Below are 24,954 nucleotides of genomic sequence, written 5' to 3' on the forward strand. Positions count from 1 at the left end.
CGGGAGTACTAGAAAATTACAAACAATTACAAAAAATAGTGACCGTTTTCGCACACAGCTAACCTCGCAGTCACAATCCTGTTCCCTCTGCAGCGTCCGGTTGGATTTCACACCATCTCCACCGGAGTTACAGGAAGTGCCGCGGCTTTTGCGTAGCAAACATAAATCGCTAAAACCCAGTTTACGTTTGCTATGCAGAAGCTGCGGCACTTCTTATAACTCCGGCGCAGATGGTGGGAAATCCGACCGGACGCTGCGTTGGGAACAGGATTGTGACTGCAAGGTAAGCTGTGTGCGAAAACAGTAAGTGTAATTACAGTATTGTAAACATACATTCCAAACATAGATAATAGAATCCAACTGGCAAGCAAAAACATAGACTGGTCAATGAGCCGGAAAGGATATGTATATAAATTAGTGAATCACTTTCACAGTCAAGGTATGTCTCCTCTCAACAAGACCTGATCAGTACTCCTGGGGAGGGGAAGATATGACTGTGGGAACAGACAGAAATGTAATGAAAAGTGGTGGAGACGTGTGAGTACTCAGCCCCCTTCTAGAATGTGTCCCATCCCAAGGGTGACGGGGTGGGGACAGGTTGAACTACTCACCTCCGTCACTGGTGTTATGCAATGCCAGGTCCATAAATAATAAGACCGCGATCCTTTGGGACTTTCTGTGTGAACAGGATATGGACCTGGCATGTGTGAGTGAGACCTGGGTAAGTGAAGGGGAGACAGTAGTCCTCTCCCAGGTAGCTCCCCCAGGATACTCAGTCTTTCACCAGTCACGGACTAGTGGGCTGGGGGGGAGGAGTGGCATTATTCATATGGGAGGCTTACTCCTTCAGGGAGCTACCGGCGCTAGAGATCGATGGCATTGAATGTGTGGGTCTGAAGTGGGATGTGGGAGAGGGGTTGGCGATCTGGCTGGTGTACTGGTCGCCTAGCACACCAGCCAGCACCTTACCGTCCCTGATGGAGGCTGCGACAGGCTGGGCGTTGGAACACCCAAGGCTTCTAATCCTGGGTGATTTCAACGTCCATGCTGATGATGCGGACTCCAATCGGACGACAGACCTAGTGTCATCCATGGCTATGCTAGGACTCTCTCAATTTGTAGCCACACCCACTCACCAGGCCAGGCACATGCTGGATTTGATCTTTGCATCGGGGGTTACAGTGACTCGAATTACTACTGATGCAGTGCCATGGTTGGACCACTATGCCCTGAAGGCCCGCATGGATGTGCCACCCCAAACCTGTCTAGGCGACGAGCGTATTTTAGCTCGCCCAAGGAATCTAATGGACCCACTACGGTTCCAGGGATCCCTGGCCTCCTGGCAACTCGCTCGATGACATAGTTGAGCTATGGCAAAATTGGCTCACCATGGCCATTGATGAGATCGCTCCTCGGCGTCCTCTGCGCCCCCGTGAAAAGATGGCGCCGTGGTATAATGCGGATTTGCAATCATTGAAACGGAGGCTCAAACAACTAGAGAGGTGATGGCGGCGGACTCGCAACGAAGCAACCAGAGCATCTTATAGAGAGTATATGAGATGGCAGTCAAGGCCATAAAGAAAACTTACTTTGCGGCCAAGATTGCATCCACGAATTCACGCCCAGCACAATTATTTAGTATCATTCGGACTCTTACAACTCTGCCACAAGGCAGACCAAACTATAGGGAATTGGAAATAGGCTGTGAGGCTTTTGCAACATTTTTCACGGATAAAGTCTTGTTGCTCCGCCATGACCTCCCTGCCACAATTGAAACAGTAAGTGAACTCGAGACTCCGTGCCTGTTTTCAGGGTCGGTTTTAGACAGTTTTGCAACACTCAGCTTGGAGGAAGTTGACAGGGAAATCCCTTTACCAGCCTTTGATGGGGCGCCACTGATATCGACGCCTAAAGTCAAGAGCTTGGGGATGCTACTGGAGCCCACATTTTTTTTTTATTTTTTATTTTAGAATTTATATCCCGCCCTTCCCACAAGTGGCTCAGGGCGGCTAAGGCTATGAAGGCCCAGATAGCAGCCACTGCGAGATCCGCCTTTTTCCATCTTAGGCAGGCACGACAGCTGGCACCCTTCCTAGAGCACAGCGACTTAGCAACAGTGATTCATGCTACAGTCACCTCGAGATTAGACTACTGTAATGCCCTCTACATGGGGCTGCCCATGTCTCAAATCCAGAAGCTGTAGCTGGTGCAGAATGCTGCAGCCAGGCTGTTACTGGGTCTCTCTATTTGGGATCATGTGTAGCCGGGGCTGTAAAGACTGCATTAGCTGCCAATAGTATTCCAGATTCGCTACAAGGTGCTGGTTATTACCTTTAAAGCCCTATATGGCTGAGGTCCTGTCTACCTTAGGGACCGTCTCTCCCCACATATTCCCCAGAGGGTATTGAGATCTGGATCACAAAATCTATTAGAAATCCCCGGGCCAAGGGAGGCGAGATTGAAGGCTACCAGAGAACGAGCCTTCTCTATTGCTGTCCCCCCACTGGTGGAACCAACTCCCTGATGATGTTAGAGCCTTGCGGGACCTTGCCCAATTCCGCAAGGCTTGTAAAACAACACCTTTTCAAATGGCCTTCAACTAAAGTACAGAGCTGCTTAACATCATGATATGGAACTTAGCACCTAAACTGTTTTTAAAATCTGTTCAATATTTAAAGCGTAATTGTTAATTTTAACTGATCTTACTGTAATTGTTTTTATTGCTTTATGGTTTTATTGTGGATATTTAATGATGTTGTTAGCTGCCCTGAGCCTGCTTCGGCAGGGAGGGCAGGATATAAATGCGAATAAATAAATACATAAATAAATAAATAACCTCCTGTTTAGGTAGCTCTACCTTTTTCAATAGTAGAATTAATCACAATATTATTATAGCAATTTCAAGACCACAGTGGGTAAAGCCAGGGAAGTTCCAAACACCTCACAAACAATGCACAACATAATAGTATAAACTGTCAAAGATTCTCACACTGGTTGAACTTTGTTGAAAGGACCTAGTGATAACAGAGTGGTTGGGTGTGATCACAGCACTTCAAGCACTACCCCACTAAGTCCTTTGTATTTAGGGTTGCCTTCCTGATGGCCCAGAGGAGAGAAAAGCCAGTAGGGTGGATGTGTCTGCATGCTTTGGAGGGCTTGCTTCTGTTTCAGGTAGGGCACATGGAGGCGTTTTGGATCAGCATATGCATATGGAGGGAAACACATGGTGGTCCAGCTGCTGATATTAGGAGCTTCACAGCTATTTGAAAGCCCCATAAGGGGCTGTCAGGCAGCAGTCCGGATGCCTGAACAGGTGCTCCCGCAAGGTGGCACCCAGCTGGTAGTATCTTGACTTTCCTCACCTGAGTCTCCATCATGTCAGGAGCACCATGTATCGGGAGAAGCACTGTGACAGCAGTGTCAGGGCATTCTGCTCCTGCAAGGGAAAAGGGTTTGCCCATCATTTGGGATCTCTCAACACGGATGTTCGGGGGGCTCCCCACCCCTCACTGTGTTTTGTTAAGAGAAAGTGATGCTAACTGGTGAGGCTAGCTGGCTAGTGCACATGCATCGAACCTCTTCCCCGCTCCCAACACCTGCATTGGGTGGGCCTGACATACCTTCCTGCCTGCTGTGCAGAAACTATTTGCAGCTGGAAACCACCGCTTGCCCCTCGAGCCTGCTGCGTTCAGGAACAAAAGACACCATCTATAGTGCAACTGGTTGCCAATGTTGTTGTCCAAGAGGTGTCCAGGGTTGGGGTAAGGGTGCTGGGGGTGAATGCTGATTTGATGCACCCTTAGTTGGTGTCCTAGCTTGTTAGGTTCCCAAGGGCATGGCTGCAGCTGGGGAGAGGAGGCAGTGAATTTACAGTCACCATGACCAGCTATGCTCTATGCCAGCATTTCTGCTGGTACAATTGAAACCACTTAGGGAGCCACCTAACTGGCATCACGCCTCCTGGAACACCCGCAATTTCACTAGCCCAGGGTTTTGTGCTGTTGCTCTGCCAGCGTACAGCTGCAGTGCAGCTGCACCGGTGGAAGTGAGGGGTGCAGCTGCTCATGCCCCGCACTAGTGAAAACTGTTGTTAGGTCAGCATAATTTGGAGTTACAATGCCATACAGGTCAGTCTGCTCCCTGAGCTGATTCCTCCCCCCCTCCCCTTTAGGATTGTGCTCTAATACATGTATTTGTGTGTTCATATAACTGGCTCCTGAAAATCAGGCTATCTGAAAAAGTCTTCATTTTTCTGGAACTCAAGACTCCCTTTTCAGAAAATCTGTAATGATTCTCATATCACTTTCAAAGATGTAATCTATAAATATTTTCTATAAAAACCAGTCGTACGAATTGGCATCATCTGGGGTGACAATGAAATGCCACTGGTAATTGTAATGCTGCCTTAGATATTATTGGATGCTTGTCAATATAATCCTATTCTGAGTTACTCAAATCAAAATTCATTGAAATCGCTGAACAGACTGGACTAACTTTTCATAAACTCCATAGTCCAGTATGTAATTAATGGTTGTTTAGAAATACCCCAGTGACATTGTTGGCTTTCTCTTGGTATATGTTTCTTTTAGGGGGATGCAGGCATTGATGGAACAAAAGGCGATAAAGGTGCCCCTGGTGAAAAAGGAGACCGAGGTCCACTGGGATTGCCTGTAAGTATCTAGAAGGCAAGAGGACTTCAAAGTAATCCTTTGAGAAAGCCTTAAAAAGAAAGATGGAGGGAAAAAAACCAAAATTCTACACTTTTATACTTGAAATGCAATATGTAACAAACCACATAACAAACTACAAGAACTGCAGAAAATGTTTTGATTCTCCTGTATTTTGATGGCTTGGAAGATCTTGGGTTGGATCCTAAACTGCCAATCTGTCAAGTGTAATAGCAGTTTCACTGGCAAAACTACATTTCCATTTCCAAGACTGGGGAGGCTAATTTTTGGTGACTCATCCTCTCACTGTAGACCCCCACATTGCTCTCTACACAGTCCCTGGAGGTCAAGTCACTTGCAAGAGCACCATTTCAAGGGGCATAGAGGCTTCAGCAAAAGAGAATACCAGGAAGGTTGCCTTCATTTAGCACAACTCCACATAGCACTACTCTGCTTAGGATCCGAGAGGCAATTTACTTGTGACATTTTAACATAAGTATTTTTACTTCCATCATAATGTGCAGTTGCCAGCTCTGATGCCAGGACATGCAAGAAAGGAAGGGAAATAGCTTACAGAATTCTGCTCATCTAATAAAGGTGGGATCTAGTATAGAGCAAACACTTGGCATGGTCCTTTTCCAAAGCAAATCCACTGATCAACAGTACTCTGGCAGTGACCTCTACCTATAAAATCTCTAGCTGGAGATAATCCATGTCCTCTGTAAAATATAGAATCATATAAGCATTGAATTTCTGTCTCTCTCACATGCACAAGCACATTGAGAGAGACTTTCATCAGCCTAGATAGATTAAAACATTTTAAAAGGATGCCGGTTATTCTTGGTTAATGGAGCCATTGTGAATTCCCTCACAAGACCAGGGCCAATTTCCCACTCACCATACGCCGCAAACAGAAACCTCTAAAGACCAGTTTCCCACTCACCATACACCGCAAACAGAAACCTCTAAAGACCAGTTTCTGTTTGCTGCACAAAAAAGCCAAAGCTAGCTGCAGCCCTGGAGCAGATAGTGTGAAATTGGAAGGAAGCCCCACTGAGAAGAGGAACATGAGAGCAGTGTAAGGTGAGTGGGAAATCAGTCCAGGTTTCAGATACTTAAGCTAATTCTCTCCAACTCTAAGGATATTTGTGGCACTGCATCCAACCAAAATGTATTTCTATCTAGAAATAGCATCTGGGCTGACAAAGACAGGATTTATGCGGGCTGTGATGCATTACCTTTATCATAAGCAGCATGCATAACTAAGCCAGGAAAAAAGATGGCTACAACAGCCTTGGTCATGTATTTAAATATTTATATAAAAACCACTGCTGTGCTACTCAAATGAATGTTGTTGGGAACACATAACTGGGATGTATTTATTTTTATGGTCATGGGGCCACATCAGTCATAGTGAGCATGGCGGGCAGTGGCCCCAGGTGCTGAGCATCAACTTAGGCACAAGTGACCCAACACCCTTACTGACCAGGATCGCTTGACAGCAGCAGAGGCATCAGGAGTCTGGAGCAGCACTGGAATAGCTAGAATACCCTTTATTTGCTACACAGTGGCTGCAGCTTCTTTCTTCCTTAAGTTAAACTTTGCCAACCATAATTGAACCATGTCTCTCATTCTATAAATATCAATACACATATGTAACATTTTTGAATGGTCAAAGCATTTTGCATATTCTATCTCAATTTCTGTAACTCCTTTGGTAAGTTAGGTTGTATTATTCCCATACTGGAGCTGAGAGTTGATGGCTTTGTATTAAAGCCAGCATTTGTGGAGCATGGCTTGGTGCCGATTCCAGTACTGTATCACTCAAGGCCATAGGGCTTGAATAAGTACCAAGCCATGGTCTAGAAAAAGGATTATATCCAACTTCCACCTTCCCATGGCAGACTTTGGATCCTTATGCAAGGATGTACCCTAGTCAGTATCTTACTTCACGGAATCTCACAGGATTGCAGCCGGGACCACTGCAACGGAGGAAGGTAACAGTTCAGTAAGGAGAATTTAGATCTTCTTCGTGGTCTCTGTGCAGTCCCACACATGGGTTTTCCTATCAGGACGAACCCTACCTCGGAGATTTTAAATAGCTAGCCTAGGCGTTATTTTTGGCGCGCACTCCCTCCCGCTCTGGGGAGCAGGCATCCACTGCGCATGCCTGTAGCGCGAGGGAGGCGCCCAACCCACTCAGTTTCTTTCCAACCGCCGCCCGGGATAGTCCTACCTCGTTGCGCTCCTCACTTACCTCAGATATCTAGCCTTCGTTTTCCTCAAGTTTCCTCTTCTTTCATCCTTCGCTATTTCTTCATATTCTTATCTTCAAAAAAAAAAAAAAAAAAAAAAAGGATTTAGATAAATATCTTCCCCGCTTTTTCCTCAGACCTCCCTTCCCCCACCCCCACCCCCCCCCCCCCCGGGCGTATGGAAGGAAGGGACAGTAAAATAACTTTCAAAAGGTGCTCGCGCTGTAGGGCGAAAATCCCTACATCGGACGGGCATTCGCTTTGCTTGTTCTGTTTGGGAGAATCCCATAAAGTGGACGCCTGTGCGCACTGCCTTCAATTTTGCAAACAGGCGCGAAAAAACAGAGCCGCTAGACTCAGAAGTCACTTAATGGAGTCTGTGCTCCAGCCTGATATGTCGCAATCTTCGTCAGCAAGTAAGTCGCCTCCCCTACTGACTCCCCAAGGGGACGGCGCAAGGTCGGCAGCTTCAGTGGCCATTGCTCCCAGCAAGCATAAGTCCGGCGATGCCGCGAAAGCCGGCGACGGCGCGAGAACGTCAGAACAAACGGCCGCGGCGACTAAACCAAAGGGCGGGAAGCACACTAAGAAACATAAGCATTCCGACCCGAAGGGCCAGAAGGATTCGAGAAAACCGTCCGATCCGAAGGCTCCGCGGAAACCGACAGACCCGAAGGACCCGAAGATTCCGAAGGACTCGAGAAAATCCTCCGAACAACAGAATGAGCCTGAGACGCAATGCGAGCCTTCCACTCCCGGATCCGACACCCAGGAAGTGACCACCCCGGCTACGGAGTCGCCGCACCAGCAGACGGAAGAAGTTATTCCCATTCCGTCCCGATCCCCTTCCCCGCATGGATCCATGCTAGACCCTGCGCTGGAGCCGATTCGAGACCCGCAACAGTGGACTCGACACCACATCAATCCTAGATCGTTCCGCGATATGTCGAATCCCATCCAGTACAAACATGATGCTTACAGGTACTTCGATGCGCATCGGTTCCCAGCCAGGTCTCCCAGCATGGAGAGATATAGGTACCATCATGCGCGTTTCCCGGAGAGATCCCCTAGTAGAGGGAGGGACCGCCATCGCTACAACCCGAGATCTCGGTCCCCATCCATGTCCCCGAGGCGACGCCATTATGCTTCAAGGTCTCCTTCCATCGAATCCCATGCATGCTGCGGATACCATCATTCTCGGTACCGAACCGATTATCACATGAACCCATCCAAGGAAACGACTCCTGTCCAACGGAGCAAGCAACCACCGAGACAGCCGTCTCCGACTCCTTCCACTTCGACTTCTAAACCTAGGGGTGCGATTCCAGTGGAACCCAAAAGCACGACTCCAACCAGACCGGACCTACCTGAACCCGAACCTGACTCTGATGCTGAATCCGAAGCTCAATCATCGGATTCGATACAGTCCATGTCCCCTGGGTCCCCTGCTTCAGATATCGCCAAGCCCGCGGATTTGTCACCTTCCGAAGGGGCAAAGACATACCTGGACTTGATTGCCAATATGGCCTCTGCACTTAACGTAACTCTTACTTCGGATGCACCCAAGGTGACAGACGTGGTACACGACCTGGTGCACTCAGATTTACCTGCTGGTTCCTTTCTGCCGATGCTGCCGGTACACCTAGAAGCCATCAAAGAAGCTTGGGACAACCCAGCCTCCATTCCCCCGACTTCAAAACGAATCGAATCCCTTTATAGGATCCAAGCACCGGATTCGAAATTTTTATTTAGCCATCCAGCACCGAATTCTCTGATAGTGCATTCATCTTCTAAAACCAAACAGACCCGCCACCCGGTACCCCCTGAGAAGGAAGGCAGGAAGTTAGATACTCTTGGAAGGAAAATGTATTCAATCTCGACGGCAACTGCCAAGATCAACAATTACCTAGCATACTTCGCCGCGTATTCCCACAATATCTCCTCCCAACTGAATACGCTAGTCTCTGCCCTGCCTGACCCCTCCCAGAAACAAGCCTGCAAGCTACTTCAGGAGCTCAACAGGATTTCAAAGCAACAGATAAACACCATCCGTCACTCTGTGGGGTGCACTTCCAAGGCGATGGCCGCCTCCATTGCCCTAAGACGACATGCTTGGCTTCGATCCTCTTCGTTGCAGCCTGATCTAAAATTCAAGATAGAAGACCTTCCCTTCGATGGCCAAGGTCTCTTTAATGCCACAACGGACGATATACTGTCCACCGTGGATGACAGCCGCAAACGAGCGAAAAGATTGGGGGTAGCCCAACAGCAGCAACAACAACAGAGCTATAAGCCCAGATCATGGAAACCAACCCCCTTCAAACGTTCCAGATCCCCTCGACAATCTGAATACTGGAAACGTAAAGCTCCTCCTCCAAAGCAATCCTTTAACCAGAGACAGCAGAGACCACAACCACCTAAAAAGGCTGCATCTTCATCGAAGCAGTCTCTTTGACTTTCTACCTCTACCACTTCAGCACGTCTCCAGACTTCTTCCATTTATCGACAATTGGCAACAAATAACCACAGACAAATGGGTTCTGAACATTATTTTGAGGGGCTACTCCATAGAGTTCCAAGCACCACCAAAAAGACATCATTTTGTTTCCACTCCCCCATCACCTTCCCTTCAGGAAGAAATAGACACCTTAACAGCCAAAGCGGCTATAGAGCCTGTCCCAGTCCAGTATCATCGGACAGGTTTTTATTCCAGGTACTTTCTAGTCCCGAAAAGGGATGGGGGACAGCGCCCGATTCTGGATCTAAGAGCCCTAAACAAATTCATCCGCCACAGAAAATTCAGAATGATCACCTTACAATCGATTCTGCCATTAATCCCCAGAAACTCCTGGATGGCACTGGTAGATTTACAGGACGCATACTTCCACCTGACAATACACCAATGCCACAGGAAGTTTCTGCGTTTCGCCGTTGGCAACAACCACTACCAGTTCCGAGCTCTGCCCTTCGGACTTTCCACGGCACCACGGACATTCACAAAATGTATGGCGGTTATTGCAGCGTACCTCAGGCAACGCGGCGTTGCAACCTACCCATACATAGACGATTGGCTCCTTGTGGGAGCTTCAAGGACACAGTTGATGAAGGACATTTCCATCACACTTGCGCTCCTAGCAAACCTGGGCCTCCAGGTCAATCATCAAAAGTCACACCTTACCCCAACTCAAGACATTCAGTTTATTGGGGCTCGTTTGTGCACCACGGACCACAAGGCGTATCTTCCTGTGGACAGGATATCCTCCATTCAGACGCTGGCCACACAAATAATGCAACAACCCAAACAACCGGCCTTCAACATTCAGCGCATGTTAGGACTTATGGCAGCCACAACGGCAGTTCTGACACACGCAAGACTACGCATGCGAACCCTACAAATCTGGTTCGTCCGCGCGTTTCGACCCCAACACCAATCTCAAGGAACGGTCCTCACTGTTCCGAGCCACATCCTCCCTTCGCTCGAATGGTGGACAGTTCGAGCTCACCTGCTTGCGGGAATGCCCTTTTTACGGCCAAGTCCATCAGCAGTGGTTACAACAGACGCCTCGAGATGGGGCTGGGGAGCTCATCTCGACGTACTCACGGTCCAGGGGCAATGGACACCGTACGAACAGTCGTTCCACATCAATTGCTTAGAGCTTCTAGCTGTTCACAGAGCGTTAAAATCGTTCCTTCCATCTCTTCAAGGCCTACACGTACAGATCGCCTCAGACAATGTGGCGACGGTTTTTTATATAAACAGGCAAGGAGGGACAGCATCCACCCGCCTTTGCAAAAGAGCAATGCACCTGTGGCATTGGAGTATTGCCCATCAGATTCACCTCACTGCGGTACATCTTCCTGGCATACAGAATGTTCAAGCGGACAGACTGAGCAGATATTCCATCAACGACCACGAGTGGTCACTCCACCGGTCATACCTTCTGCCAGTATTCCGGAAATTCGGAACTCCGTCAATAGATGCGTTTGCTGCACCAGACAATGCACAGTGTGCGATCTTTTTTATGAGAGGTCCGCCCTCACAACAGTCTGCAGGGGATGCCTTCATACAGACGTGGGCCGGTCCACTACACTTCCTCTTCCCTCCCTTTCCGTTAATAACACGGTGCATACAGAAAATTCAACTGGACAACACAAATTGCATTCTCGTGACGCCATGGTGGCCACGTCAGCCATGGTTCACAACCCTTCTCCTCCTGTCAGAAAGCACTTACCATCACTTCCCTCTGGCACACAACCTCCTGTCCCAACAGAACGGCAGGGTTCTGCACCACGACCCGAACAGACTTCGCCTGACGGCCTGGAGGATATGTTCTCAGACTTTCCTGAAGGAGTAAGACACGTTCTCCTTAATGCAAGGAAACCGTCAACAAGGAAGTCATATTCCATGAAATGGAAAAGGTTTTCCATCTACGCTACCAAGCATAATTTCAGACCCTCCTCGGCTTCCATGCCTCAAATCTTAGCATATACACTGCATTTGTCAGAAAAGGGCCTTACGTACTCCTCTCTGAAGGTGCACCTGGCAGCAATCTCAGCTTTTCACCCGCATGTACAGGGTCGAACTGTCTTCTCACACCCTGCTGCGAAATCCTTCTTAAAGGGAATCTTACATTTGCACCCACCACTACGGCAAATGTATCCTAGCTGGAGTTTGTCACTAGTGCTTAGCCAACTAGTAAAACCACCTTTTGAACCTATGGCTACGATACCACTTCACCTCCTCTCATGGAAAACGGCTCTTTTAGTTGCACTCACCTCTGCTAAAAGAGCAAGTGATCTCTGCGCGTTCAGAGCGGACTCGCCTTACACCATGTTTCACCATGATAAGGTGGTGTTACGGCCAGATCCCGCTTTCTTACCGAAGGTGGTCTCCGCATTCCATCTGCATAGAACCACTACCTTACCTGCCTTTTTCCAACGGCCTACGGATAAGGGCCAAGAAGCTCTACACTGTCTAGACGTGAGAAGAGCACTCGCCTACTATATAGATCGAACTGCATCGTTCCGCACAGACTCCAGACTTTTCGTGGCCTACGGCCGCCGTCATAAGGGAAAAAAGATATCTACGCAGAGACTATCAAAGTGGTTGGTTGCTGCTATAGAGCTGTGCTACAAGCTCGCGAAGCAACCAGTTCCATCTGCCATAAGAGCTCATTCTACAAGAGCTTTGTCAACGTCATCTGCCCTTGCCAGGGGTGTATCCATGGAGGACATTTGCGCTGCTGCCGCTTGGTCTTCCTCCTCGACCTTCGCCACGCACTACGCTTTGGACGTTCGTGCTAGGCGGGATGCATCCTTTGGACAGGCAGTTCTTCGCTCCATCTTTGACTAAGAAGCTGGTCCGGGCTTGGTGAGTAGTTACTTACCTTATAGCCTATAATGTGCTGCCTATGTTGCACTAACCTTTGCACTATTTTTTCCTCCAACTCTAGTGCCAGCACCCACCGCCTTGCAGATCAGCTTATCAGTCACCCATGTGTGGGACTGCACAGAGACCACGAAGAAGATAAACAGGTTACTCACCTGTAATTGATGATCTTCGAGTGGTCATCTGTGCAGTCACACACGCCCGCCCAGCCGTCCCCGCTGCTGGCTACTTGTCTTATATATCCGCGCTCCTATTATGTCAGCGGCGGGGAAAGAAACTGAGTGGGTTGGGCGCCTCCCTCGCGCTACAGGCATGCGCAGTGGATGCCTGCTCCCCAGAGCGGGAGGGAGTGCGCGCCAAAAATAACGCCTAGGCTAGCTATTTAAAATCTCCGAGGTAGGGTTCGTCCTGATAGGAAAACCCATGTGTGTGACTGCACAGATGACCACTCGAAGATCATCAATTACAGGTGAGTAACCTGTTTTTGTCCACATGTGGACCATGGACCACATGTTCATCCATCATTATTGTAGGGGATTTAATGGCATTACAAATACTAGACATCAAAAGCAAAATGGATAGGAACAAGTCTAGAAAAGGACCCCAAACAACTCTAAAGCAAACATTGCCAAATGACTTTGCCTGGAGACTGACAATGCAGAGATCTCATCCTGTGTACCTGTGTAATTGCTTTTTCATTGTGTCTGTTTTTACTACCTGCATCCAATACACTTGCCTGGCAATGTGCATGTCTTTGTTTAATAACTGTCAACATTTCATTATTATTTTAGCCATAAATGTCATATGACTTCAAAATTCAGAGAGAGTAAATGTATTGGGGGGGGGGGGGGGGCTAGGGATGTTATCCACAGAATGCAAGACATAAAGTACACTAAAATGGTGAGGTGGGGGAGGTTGCTGGACAAATTGAAAAGTGGAAATACAAAATTTAACCAAGCTTTTGAGCTTCACACAGAACCAAAAACTCAGTAAAGTTTGATCAGAACAAGAGAAAGCAATGCCAAATCGAGCAAAAATATATTTACTAATAAATATAGTTACCCCTAATTAATATATTTGCTAAGGGTCAGTGTTGACATAATATAATGTATCTTCTTGTGTATGATGGTTTGTGCATTCTGGCCCTGAATCCAATCTAGCTATGTGCAAAATGGGAACCCAATAGGGATATGTGTTGCTGCAGTATGCAAAGATCTAGCCAATGGAATCCTGGTGAAAATCATAATGTGGATGCAGTCAGATGTGTGTTTGCATTGGCTCTGCAAGTGAAAGCATGTTACCGACACATGAGTCTCTCTTGCTGGATTACTTTGAGTGTCTTACTCATGTAGATACATCTCCAGATTAAATGGGCCTAAATTTCAACGGCTGTGCTGAATTATCACTGCACATTTCTGGGATACTGATGCCATTCTCTTTAAGTAGCCCTGTTTGGATTTATGTGGGCCTATATGAGGATTTAGCATCATCAAGGATTGTGACTAATATGTCTAAATAGGTATGCATGTAGCACCAGTGATGGTAAATTCAACTTGCAGGCACCTTTGACAGAGATGAAAGCACAAAATGATGTGGAAACTGTTCTGTTTGTCATATACACTATAATATAATGGTTTTTAAAATTATGAATGATGTGAAGACAGCAGAGAGATTATTTCTCCCTTCTTACTGCTAGACCTCAGGGTCACCCACTGAGAAATTGAAGTAGGTACCACAAAAAAAAGTACTTCACAAATCATATAGAGAACTATAAACGTCACTAGAAATGGCTGTAAAAAGATTAAATAAATCCATAGAAAATTGTTCTATCGCTAGCAATTAATCTCTGTTCAGTTTCAGATGATAGCTATGTTGATCTTCAGTAGAAGGGATAGATTAGAGTTGAGTAGCAACTGAGAGTAACCTTTTAAGGGGAGTATAAGCTTTTAAGAATCAAAGCTCTCAGAAAGGCAGCTTGAATCTCAAAAGTTTATAACCTGATAATCTTGTTGCTCACTAAGGTGCTACTGGACTTAAATCTGTCTAGAGACAGTGTATCTTCCATAGGTGTTAAGCAAACCTCAGTGGGCGCATTAGTTTAACATACTTCTTTGAAATTCATTGAGTATGGATAGAACTGGATCAGGGCTAGTCAAACAAGATCATCATGTTAATGCAAAAACACCATTTTTTGCATTGAATTGCGTATCCTGGTACATATAGATGATATTTGCGGTTTCTGCCTGGTAGTTGTAACCATGTTCATTGAGTCTACAGAAAGTTACATCAAAAGACATGAAAAACTCTATATAACAAGTATACAATCCATTTTAAATTGGATGTACATGAATTTATGCAAATCTTCATGGCTGTTAGAATTTCTCTCAGTGTAATGATTCCCATCTAACAATGTTTTTATACAAAACTTCACAACATTTACTGTGATTCCTTGTTCATAAATTTCGAGATACATCTTCCTTTTAAAGCTGTTTTTAAACATAGTTTCATTTTAGTTCCAATTCTCTTAGCAATCACTAGTGTTTAGACACTCAACTAAAGAAAAACAGGCTGCCTGCATGTAAATGTTATTCTCTGAGTAGTCATGAATAGTCATCTCTGCATTCACACTGATGGTCTTTTTGCATATACACAACTTTGATTTGGAAACTTCTAGAGTTTTCAGACCCAAATATCTTTTCCTCTCAGAGATACAGTTCTGTTTGTACATGCCCAAGGGTCACTCCTTCCCACTCAGTTCCTTCTTAAAAATAGTACACCACAGCAAGTTAAAATTATTATTGTTGTTATTATTAGTTTATTTCTATTTCACCCCTTCCCCCTTTTGGGGGGCTCAGAGCGGAGTACAACAATTTGAATTAAAATTACAAAATCACAATAAAATTAACTTCAGCAATCAGTAAAGTGCAACAGGTTAGATCAGCATGATGACATAAAGCAAGATAGTATAGCACCACAACACAGTGGTGCAGCAGGCCGTGAGGGCGTAGGGGGAGGCCAACCGATCTAATAGATGGGTAGATGCCCGCTGCCTCATTCAAAGACTTGGCGGAACAGCTCCGTTTTACAGGCCCTACGAAAGGCCAGTAAGCCAGGTAGGGCCTGGATCTCCATAGGGAGCTGATTCCACCAGGTCGGGGCCAGGACAAAAAAAGGCCTGGCCCTGGTAGAGGCAAGATGGGCATCCCTTGGGCCAGGGACTATCAGATCTCGGGAGGCTGAACAAAGCGACCTCCAGGTCGTATATGGAAGGAGACGGTCCCGTAGGTATGTTGGTCCCGGGCCACATAAGGCTTAAAAAGTTAAAATTAGCACCTTGAAATGGATCAAGTACTCTATAGGCAGCCAGTGCAGGTAGCGGAGCGCCAGCCGTATGCTCACCCGTATAGGTGATGCAGTCAGCAGGTGAGCTGCCGCATTCTGCACCCGCTGCAGTTTCCAAATCAGTTTCAGGGGCAAGCCAGCGTAGAGCGAGTTACAGTAGTCCAGCCTGGAAGTGTCCATTGCATGGATCACTGTAGCCAGATCTTGGGAGGATCGGTATGGTGCTAGCTGCCTGATCTGCTGTAGATTGAAGAAGGCAGACCGTGCAGCTGTTGTGACCTGGACCTCCATGGAGAGGGAGGCGTCCAGAATCACTCTCAGATTCTTCACCTGCTGGGCACGCCCAGGGCTGGAAGCTGGATGCACAACCCCCCCTCCTCGAAAGTACCTGTTATGGCCATGTGAATACACAGATAACCACCTGAAGAACAATATATACTCAAGCAACTATTTTTAATTTTTTGTAGTCTTAATGGGAGCAGAATAGCAAGCTGACCTGTTTGGAAGATGCTACAGATGCATCTAGAAGAAAAGGATGTTGAGTACTAGTCTACCAAAGGATGCAACTTGGACATCAAAGACATAGTGCCACATGAAAGTGGAAGGCTGAGTCCAGTTGGCTGCACTCCAGAGTTTAGGAATGTCTTTGAATGCAGTTAACAGCCCTGGCAGAATGAGCTGACTGCCCCAAAATGTTTCAGAGGAAGTTTACAATGGAGCTTGGTGATTCATATCACTCACTGGCTCAAGATCTGGGATGATACCCTATATTCGTTCTTTCGGTCTGAGTAACAATTAAACAGGCCATAGTCTTTTCTGAAGGAGGCAGTTTGGACTAGGTAGAATGGCCATGCTCTCCAAACATAAAGGATGTATGGCTCTCCCCATTTCCAAGGCTGGATTTGGGAACTAAGTGGGGAGAACCAAATGTTAAGACAAAACCTAGAGACCACCTTTGGTAGAAGGGTGATGTCCAGCCACCATACTACCTTTTTGCTGTAAAAAGGGGGTTCCTGGGCACAGTGTGCTGATATAATTGACTCTCCTTGCTGAACAAAGTGCAACCTCAAGAGTCATTTTTTGAACAGGCAGATTAAGGCTGCTAGTGTTTAAAGGCTCAAATAACTGAGCCACAAGTTGGGTGAGTACAAGATGGAATGCTCATGCAGGTGTTAAGCAGAAAGTGGAGCTAGTGAGACCTTTGAAGAATCACTTCAGCAGAAATTGGGTGAAGAATGAGTGACCCTGGATCAAGGGATGAGAAATTCTGAGGACAGGTAGGTGGACTTTTAAGAAATGAATATGCCAAGCCTAGATAACACAGGTGAAACAAGTACTCTGATGGAAGTCACTTGATTTGTGGGATGGGTCCTATTTCTGTGTAGAAGTAAAGGTGGTGAAATGCTACCAGTTACCCTGATAGAACTGTCTGGTTGGTTGATGGATGGGTGGCATTTAAAATTACATGGTGAAAAAGGAAAAAAAACACTACCTGGAGCATCCAGATGTTTTATTGTGCTGGGCAGTAAACAGATTTATGGAAGAATGGGGACTTACATGATATAGCATAGAATGACTTGCAAGAGGATGTGTGATCCCAAGGAGGACAAGGTGTTCCGGTCTGATGTGAGTAGTCATGAGATGCAATTTCAGTTGCTGTCAGAACTTGAGCATGCATGAACATACAAAGGGTACCTGCATGCCTTCTGATGGAGATGTAGGAGGAGACAAAGGGCAAGATGTTTTGGCTGATGGCAGCAATAGCAGAGATTGAGAGAGTGAATCCCCCCAACAGACAAGTTCATATGAAAGATTCACAGAACCATGTAAGGGACAATGTATGTAAGAAGCAATGGAGTATTTTTCCCTATTCTGATGGCAGTGCCGTTTTTGTTCCCAGAAATAGGGAGGGTAATAGGGAGAGAGATTCTTCTCATATCCATTTTACCATGGATTAATGTGTCTAGGAGTTCAAGGAGGAGCATCTGGAAAAACCTTATTATCAAAAGCAGGGGGTTTTTTTTTCTGCTGGAGCCCACAAGAGCGGAGCTTTGCCTGGGCTGGCCAGGGCTCCAGCTGGCCTGACCCACCATGTAACAGCCATGTACTCTCAGGCTAGGTGGTGTGGCTAATATGCAAATGAGCTCCTGCTGGGTTTTTTCTACAAAGCACTGATAGAACAGAGATCTCTCCCATGGCAAGATTGATGGTGGTCTGTGAGGCAGAAGTTATTGGGAAGATGTTAATGAAATCTTCCGTTGTCTCTCAGAGAAACAGCTACTGAGTTGGACAACTGGAGATAGATCTATATCAGCCAGTGGAGCTGTATGCCAATAAAGGTATTGAACTAAACCACTGGAGTCTACTTGTAATGGTGTTCTGGAGAACTTTAATTATTCACTATAGTTCCAGAGCCTGCTCAGGCAACTCTGCAGCTGAGGAAGCAAAAATACACAGAGAAACAGCCCATTTGGTATTGACCTTTGGTTGGTGCTTCACTTTGTGCTTTCTTTTCGTTTCACCAACTGGGGACTGATACTTTTGAGGCTTCTTGTTGTGCTGGCTCAGTACCAGAGAGCTAGCTATATCTAAAAAAATTATCACAGCATTTTAAACAAAAGCCAGTCCCCACACCAAATTATTTATTTATTCCATTTATATCCCACCCTACCACTCCCCATGAATGGGCTCAGGGTGGTTCACAATATGATTAAAACAATAAAACCAATGATATGAGAACAGTTAAGCAGTTTAGACAATTAAAACAAGATGGCACTAAAACATAAATAATCTAATATCTCCTGTGATGTTTCAACAGGTGATGGTCGCTAACCTGAATTATAAGTTTTGGATCAGATGGTGGAAGTACCTAGAACGGGTGGCCAACAGTAGCTCTCTAGATATTTTTTTTGCCTACAACTCCCATCAGCCCCAGCCAGCATGGCCAATGGCTGGGGCTGATGGGGGTTATAGGCAAAAAAATCTGGAGAGCTACCGTTGGCCACCCGTGACCTAGAAGACAGTGCCCCACAGATAATAAAGAGTGTCTGGAAGACACTAGTCAGGTAGTAAGGGCAGGGGAAGTCAAGATGATTTAACACCTGCCACTTCACCCAAAGACCTGGTGGAACAGCTCCATCTTACAGGTCCTGCAGAATTGTAGTAGCTTTTGCAAATTTATTTATGGTTTCTCTCTTGTTAGGATACTATGTTCCCATACCTGCAGTTATTCAGAATGAAAAACGTATTGGCATTATTCTCAAATTCTTTACCTATTTTATGCCCCATTAATTTCAACAGAATGCTGCCTATGAAGCACTTTATGATCAGGTTATAAATATGGTTTGGAATACTTACGTAATTAATTTGCAGTGATCAGGGTAACTCAGAAAGTTTATAGGAATGACCTCTTACATTCCAGTTCTGTTCAGCATTAATAGCACAAACATTGAACTCAATGAAGTATAAAGAGTACAATTACAGCCAATGCTGATGCACATCTCAATGCAGATCTATATAATCATTTTCATCTATGTTAATGTTTTTGCCTAATATAACCAGCCCAGGCTTAAACAGAACTTTCATCACCTTTGTTCCTGAGCATGAAGATATGTTAACATTTAACTGCCAGCTATATGAACTAGCTGTCCTATTTCAGTGCTTTCAGTGGCACTTAGATGGGAGAGCCAGTTTAGTGTAGTAGTTAAGTGTGCGGACTCTTATCTGGGAGACCCAGGTTTGATTCCCCACTCCTCCACTTGCACCTGCTAGCATGGCCTTGGGTCAGCCATGGCTCTGGCAGAGGTTGTCCTTGAAAGGGCAGCTGCTGTGAGAGCCCTCTCCAGCCCCACCCACCTCATAGGGTGTCTGTTGTGGGGGAGGAAGGTAAAGGGGATTGTGAGCCGCTCTGAGACTCTTCAGAGTGAAGGGCAGGATATAAATACAATATCATCTTCTTCTAATCTGGGCTGAATTGTGTCTAGAGGCTTTAAAGGGTTTTAGAGTTGGGATGTCATCTATTTTTATCAGGGTTACCAGTCCCCCCCCCCCCCAATCATTGGCAGGGGATGGGGGAGTAGGTTGCCAGATCAAGGTTGGGAAATTCCTGGAGATTTGGGGATGGAGCCTGGGGAGGACAGGGACCTCAGTGGGGTGGGATGCCAGAATCCACCATCCAAAGCATCCATTTTCTCATGGTGAACTGATCTCTGTCATCTGGAGATAAGCTGTAATTCCAGGGGATCCTCAGGTCCCACCATGAGGCTGGCATCTCTAATTTTTATTCTTTTCCCTCCATTTTACTGGATTATAATTTACTGAACCATTACCATAGTTTCAGTCCACATAATGGTTTCTTGGAGCCTACAATAAAATTGGGACTGCATCACTTCCAAAAAATCTGTTTGGAAACACCGCTGTACATTAAAACTATTATTACTGACCAGTCTGCCCTTGCTGATCCTTAGTTCTGCTGTTGCAATCACTATCTCTGCCACATAAGCCAAGAAATACTTTTTTTTTGGGGGGGGGGGAGGTGGTTCCTGATAGCATACGTTAAGGAGTAGTATTTCCAAAGGGATCCTAAAGCAACCAGCCCATGTTACATTCAGTGTCTGTTTCTTGTTGGTTTCCTTGTAAGTGCCATCACCTGTCTCTGAGATCCAAGTTTTGTTGTTTTATTGTGAGCATATGTTTGTCCTGAGTCACTGCTTCACTCACCTCTCCCTTCCCCTCCTCACCCCCCATTCCTTCTTGCCTTTTGTTTTGTTAACCCTTCCCTGTCTGTCCAGGGTGCTTCAGGTTTAGACGGCAGGCCTGGCCCACCGGTGAGTTCCATTTCTCCATTACCCTACGTTCCTCTTTCCTAATACTGTGATTTGTCCTCTTTGTCCTGCCACAACCTTATCTGTACCATTATCTTTCCAAAAAAGTACGATAGGACAAGTGAAAATTCTGCATTTTGATGTCATAGGATCATAAAGTTATGACTCACAACCTCAGATATTCATATGGGTCCAAGGATATAGCCCCAAAGACAATGTTACATTTTGGAAACTGTGAAAAATTAAACCTTGGCATGTACAGAGAATTAATGTTACATACCTCAGTCCTCGTACTGTGAGATGCTCACAATCTTCTCTCCCATGTAAGACTTAACTAAAGTCACTTTCTCAGTCACAGTAATGCTTGGTATGAAAGCTGTATGAGAAAGGGCAATCTAATAATTTTTATTTTAACTGCAGTCAATTTATTGCAACCAGTTTCTTGCACTAATATATAATAATTTGCACATACAGGTGATCTAGGAATAAAACATACTGACATTTTGTGAATGCTGTTATACTACACTTAATATTTTTTCACTCAAGAGAACTTCTCAAATCTACCCCTGTGTGAAATGGGCAATGATTCTGTTTCATTTTATTAATCTGAACTGCCTGGTGACCTAACAATAATCTTCACACCAAAGCTCTTAGGTTCTATTCCGGCTTCAGTCATGGAGTTGTATTCAGGATCTGAAAGTTCATATGGCATATGGCCTGTTCTCTGCAGATAATAATTCCTGATTCATAGACACATTCTTGTAGTAAATCAGAAAGTGTTATGAGCTGGAAACTCATGAACTATGAAAAGCATATTACAAAAATATTGGAAAAGTGGCTTTTTGAATCTGGGCTGTAATCATAAAAACATTAGGATTATTATTGGACATGAAGTTAGTGAACTGCACAGTACTTTTGAGTAACTGGACAAAATGTAAGTAAAACACCTAGGAATTCTTCCATGTTGATATAGGATACTATCCTAGGATAATACCAATCTTGAATTAATAACTTTTGAATTCTGTCCACTGCATTCTTAGTTTGAAAGACAAAATAGCAACATTATTTTATGATATGAACTGCTTCATAATTCCTGGACAATTATTAAGTGCAGTTTTTTCTATTTGATCTTCATATCATTTCAGACAGAATCTATAATTTGTTATAGTTAGAAAAAAATGGATTTGTAGGGTCTTACAAGATCTTCCAGTGGAGGAAATAAATGTCAAGATAGGTTATTCTAACTATTGTGCAGTCCTAAATAAGTGAAGAAGTAAATTTTCCCCCATGTTATTGAACAGATTTAGTTGAGGGTCTGTGAACTACTAGCCCAAGTACCTCAATGCCAATGCGCATTCAGGTTGTGCTTTGCCAACTGCACTGGCTGTAAGTTGAGTATTAGGACAACTTCAAGGTTTTGATTCTGACCTTTAAGGCTCTTAATGGTTTGGGACCAATGTACCTTCAGGACTGCCTCTCCTAGTATGTCCCCCCCCCCCCAAGTGCTGTGCTCTAGAAGATCAAAACCTGCTGGTGGTCCCTGGCCCAAAATATATCTGGTTGTCCTTCGTGGCCCTGGATCTGGCCTGGTGGAACTCTCTATTTGTTGACACCTGCACCCTCTGGAGCCTTGCTTAGTTCTGCAGGGTGTGTAAAACAGAGATGTTCCATCAGACCTATGGTTGAGGACAGCAATAGTTCACACTACTACAGTTTAGTAGTAGTTCAGTAGCTCTCACTATGACCTACATGACCAGTCCCCGATCTGTCTAAGGCAGGGAGTGAAGCACAATTTTATGCCATCATTAAGCTCTGTTGATTTTCTTGTAAACTAAAATTAATTGTTTTATTTATTTTAACCTTTTGTGCACTGCCTTGAGCCCTTTGGAGAAGAGTGGTCTATAAATTCAATAAATAATAATAATATGTAGTCTTCTAACAATGAAATCCCAGGCAGCTTTTCAAGTTCTCATTCCACTGAAGTCAACAAGCTTAGAAGAATTTCATACTAATTCTTGCAAGTCCATTAAGTGAAGTTAAAACTTGCTAGTATCCTGCGTGACCAATCCGGTTCCATCTGCAGTAGAGCTACATGCACTCCTGGAACAATGAAGCAGTCACAGTATGGTGATAATTAGAATCAACAGGTGGCAAATAAAAAGATGCAGAAAATCAGAGACAGAAGCTGCTGGATTTAGGAGAGCTTTTCAGGAGCACAGATGTGGCTCCAACAACAGTCAGAATTTTAGCTTTTACGTATTGGAGCAGACCTGATGATTTCTTAAGCTCTACATATCAGCTATGAGCTGGAGATGAAAAGTCCTGGTTAGTCACATTACAATGATACTTCTGAGCATCCACCAGGAGTTCCATCAGCTATCTTGGAAGGGGACTTGCACCAGGCTTCAGACCTAAGCAATCTAAATTACTGATTGTAGAGGCAGAGCTGAGTTCTGTAGGAGGCCTGAGGGCTTTGAATTGTGCATTGGGAAGGCTTGGACATGTGACTCCCAAGGCAAGCTTCTCCATCTCAAGACTAAAGCAAAAGTCAAGTTGCACCTTTAAGATCAACAACTTGCACTTGACTCTTGCTTTGTTCTGCTGCTTCACACTAACACGGCTGCCCACCTGGATCCATCTCAAGACTAGTTTTTGATGGCAGAGTCATGAAAAGTAACTTTGAGTATTCATAATTAAGATTCCCCAAAGTTTTTGTCAGATAAATAGGTCAATAGATACTGCTTTGATCTCTCATATATGACACTTTCTCATTCCTGGTAAATTTATCTAAAGTAAAGGTATCTTTCCAACAAATTAAGCATAATTACCAGAGTATTTAGAGCTGGTTTGGATGATAACTTGGCTCTCCATGCAGAGGGAAATGCACTGAATGGAAGACTAGCATCAGCCTCCTTGGCCACCTAGTGCATTTGTTCTGTCTCCAAGCATCCATGTGATGGTATAATATCCAATTGTGACTAAATATATGTTCTATGTGCACACTTGGTCTCTGATGGTAAATTTGGGAATTAATTTCATTATGAGCCTACGCACATTGGGTTTAGCCAAATTCAGTGCTTGGATCCTTGCTGGCACTGGAGATAAGAACCTCCCCCTCCATTAACCCAGCCATCAGACAAGACCAGGTATACTACAAACCAACTCTTAAGATTATAAATGTAACTGAATTAATACACTGTGTTTAAGCAGGAGCTCTGGAAATTTTCTTCTTCATACTACTTTGAAAGTCACTGCAAAACATTTAGGGAAGAGAATGATATGACACACTACTTCTTAACCTGACTTCTTATTCAGCTCACCAATTTCCATGTTAACTCCCATACTTTCAAGAGACCCTTTTCTTGCCAAACCACTATGATTCATCCATTATATTATCAACAAAAAGCATGATCCCGTCAAAATTCAGTGTATTTCAGTGGAAGAGATTTAAGAATATGCTCATCTTTCTAACTGAAATCAGTGAGTTCAAACACTGTTTATTAGTAATCACCAGAAGTAATCTGTCTGTCACATTTCCTGCACTTCCTCCAAGGAGCTCAGGATACTGTATATGGTTCTTCTTTTCTGCATTTTATCCTCAGAAGAAACCTGTGGAGTAGGTTAGACTGAGAAAAGGTGTGATGCCTAAAGTCACTAAATGAGATTCTTGGTTGAGTGGGGATTTGAACCCAAGTTTCTCAAATCCTAATTTAATACTCTAATCACTTCACCACACTGGCTGTCATGAAATGATGGACTTTTACCCTGGATAATCAGCAGTTCAAAGTTGCCCATTGGATGCTTTCCAGGAACAAAAATGTATTGCTTGTTCAAAAAGAAATCATATCCAGGAGAAGCTTTATCACCTAATTTTTCTCATTGTGCAAACTGGCTCAAAGCTGAATGTCTTAATTTATTTAATTAGTTAACCTGACAAAATGTATATCAGATTAATTGTGGCATAAATATAAAACAGAAATGTTGCTAAACAAAAAACAGAATCTCTATTAGGTTTTCTCTTTCCCATCCTTCATGGAGTGGTGCATAAATTCCAGATGGGTAAGCAGAAGACTTGAAACTGAATGGTGTTTTCCGCTGCGTAACTATATCTTAATTATTGCCTGTGGCATGGTGACCAATAAGCCTGCATGATAAGTTGCTTTCATAAAATGTGTTGTAATCTATCCTTATACCCACCAACTCAACCTCTTTTGAAAAGCTTAAAATGTGTTCACATAGTGCCTTGTACTACAGCTTTTAGTTTTGTTGGTGATGAAACAACAAGGAAATAAAATATATCACCTATGGAATCAGAAGTAGGGATGGGCATTAACCAGAAAAAATGGTGGTTCGTGGTGGTCCATGGTTCATGAAGAACCATAAATCCCCACAGACTTTTCAGTTTCCTGGACTGGTTTGTGGTTTGTGACTTTGAGGGATCTTCTGCAGGAGGGGGACAATATTTTTACATGCCTTCC

The 24,954-nt window shown here is 44.8% G+C and overlaps 1 protein-coding gene across 1 annotated transcript in view; it reads left to right on the forward strand.

The window, feature by feature from the left end:
* The window catches only part of COL13A1 (collagen type XIII alpha 1 chain), a 127,483-nt gene that overhangs the window by 68,103 nt on the left and 34,426 nt on the right, over nt 1-24,954 (forward strand). The window contains exons 21-22 of the mRNA XM_060241182.1: nt 4,590-4,670; nt 20,444-20,479. Coding sequence (XP_060097165.1) covers nt 4,590-4,670; nt 20,444-20,479 — 117 coding nt within the window. The remainder of the gene's footprint in view (nt 1-4,589; nt 4,671-20,443; nt 20,480-24,954) is intronic.

This window comes from Heteronotia binoei, chromosome 6 (assembly GCF_032191835.1).
Source record: "Heteronotia binoei isolate CCM8104 ecotype False Entrance Well chromosome 6, APGP_CSIRO_Hbin_v1, whole genome shotgun sequence".
Lineage (NCBI taxonomy): Eukaryota > Metazoa > Chordata > Lepidosauria > Squamata > Gekkonidae > Heteronotia > Heteronotia binoei.